The sequence below is a fragment of the Bison bison genome, unplaced genomic scaffold, assembly GCF_000754665.1.
Source record: "Bison bison bison isolate TAMUID 2011002044 unplaced genomic scaffold, Bison_UMD1.0 scf7180017864530, whole genome shotgun sequence".
Taxonomy (NCBI): Eukaryota; Metazoa; Chordata; class Mammalia; order Artiodactyla; family Bovidae; genus Bison; species Bison bison.
The window spans coordinates 6,771,571-6,772,807 of record NW_011495080.1 but is presented as its reverse complement, the minus strand read 5'-3'; the positions used below and the strand labels follow the sequence as shown (position 1 = coordinate 6,772,807).

At 61.4% G+C, this 1,237-nt stretch overlaps 1 protein-coding gene across 1 annotated transcript; it reads right to left on the bottom strand.

Moving 5' to 3' along the window:
• Nucleotides 1-527: 527 nt before the first annotated feature.
• Nucleotides 528-1,237, bottom strand: KLF14 (Kruppel-like factor 14; the record flags this gene model as incomplete). Its single annotated transcript, XM_010831755.1, is given in 2 exon segments — nt 528-991; nt 994-1,237. Coding segments are annotated over 2 exon segments (708 nt in total), but the record flags the coding sequence as incomplete, so codon positions are not given.

Here is a 1,237-nt window from a genome sequence, read left to right as displayed (position 1 = left end):
TTTAAAAGATACTAAAAATACATTAGTAAACATCACTGTTTACAGAAATAGAAATCATTTCTGTTTCCAAAGGCCTCTCACCATCCCAGTCCTGGACATTCCCAAGACTGCCACCCCTGACACCCTCTCCAAGGTCCGCCCTGGAGGGTGGGTAAGACACCAGAGTCTTTTGAGACTGAGAGCTCCTCAGGCACCTGAGAATTCCAGTTTCACATCTCTGGTTCCCATGGAAGGGAGAATCTTCAGGACTCTGGAGAGTACGGGGGTTCATCCCTTCTTATCAGTTCCGGGGGTCTGTCTTGAGGCAATCCCCCACTTTTGGATGATATACGTGTTGTAAGAATTCCTGCTATTTTCGGGCCCCCAGTCCCTCCCCAGAGTCCAACATGCCTGCCTTGACCCCCTCCAACCGCCACCCGCCAAAGCGGAGAAGCCAGTCTGTGCCTTGATATCATCACTCAGGGAAAGAGGGATGGGCAGAGAAAAAGCAAGGACAGTGGCCTGGGGAATCATCCTTGAGGGAACGACTAACAGCAGTGACTGTCAGACAAGCTGGTGGTGAAGCTGGGCACCTGCCCGGGGACGGAGCCGGAGCTGTCCACCAGGTTGGCGGGTTGCGGGTCGACGCGGGGCGTGCGACGGCGCCCCCTGTACTCGATCATATCAGGATGGTAGGATGGGTGGCGGCGGGCGTGCTTGGTCAGGTGGTCGCTCCGAGAGAACTGCTTGGGGCAGAGTGGGCAGGAGAAGCGTTTCTCGCCCGTGTGCGTCCTGTAGTGGCGGGCCAGCTCGTCGGAGCGCGTAAACTTCTTGTCGCAGTCGAGCCAGTCGCAGGAGAACGGGCGCTCACCCGTGTGGGTGCGCTGGTGGGACTTCAGATGTGATGACTTGTAATAGGCTTTGTTGCAGCCCGGGAAGGGGCAGCGATGGCGCTTGGCAGCAGGTGTTACTGGCCTCCGACGGGGGCCTGGACCCGTGACGGGGGCGGGGCGGCCCCAGGGGCCACGCCAGACACCGCGCCAGGGTGGGCAGACGCTCCCGGGACGGCTGGCGCGCCAGGGACCTCGAGCGCGCCGGAGGAGTGCATGGGTCCCGAGACCTCGGCTGCGCTGGAGGCCGGGGCTGGCTGGGAGCCCAGGGTCGGGCCGGAGCACGGGGTCGGGTCGGAGGAGCCGGACGAGTCGCGCAGAACTTCCCCGGAGTACTCTCCGAAGCCCCCACCAGAGCCGCCGCGCAA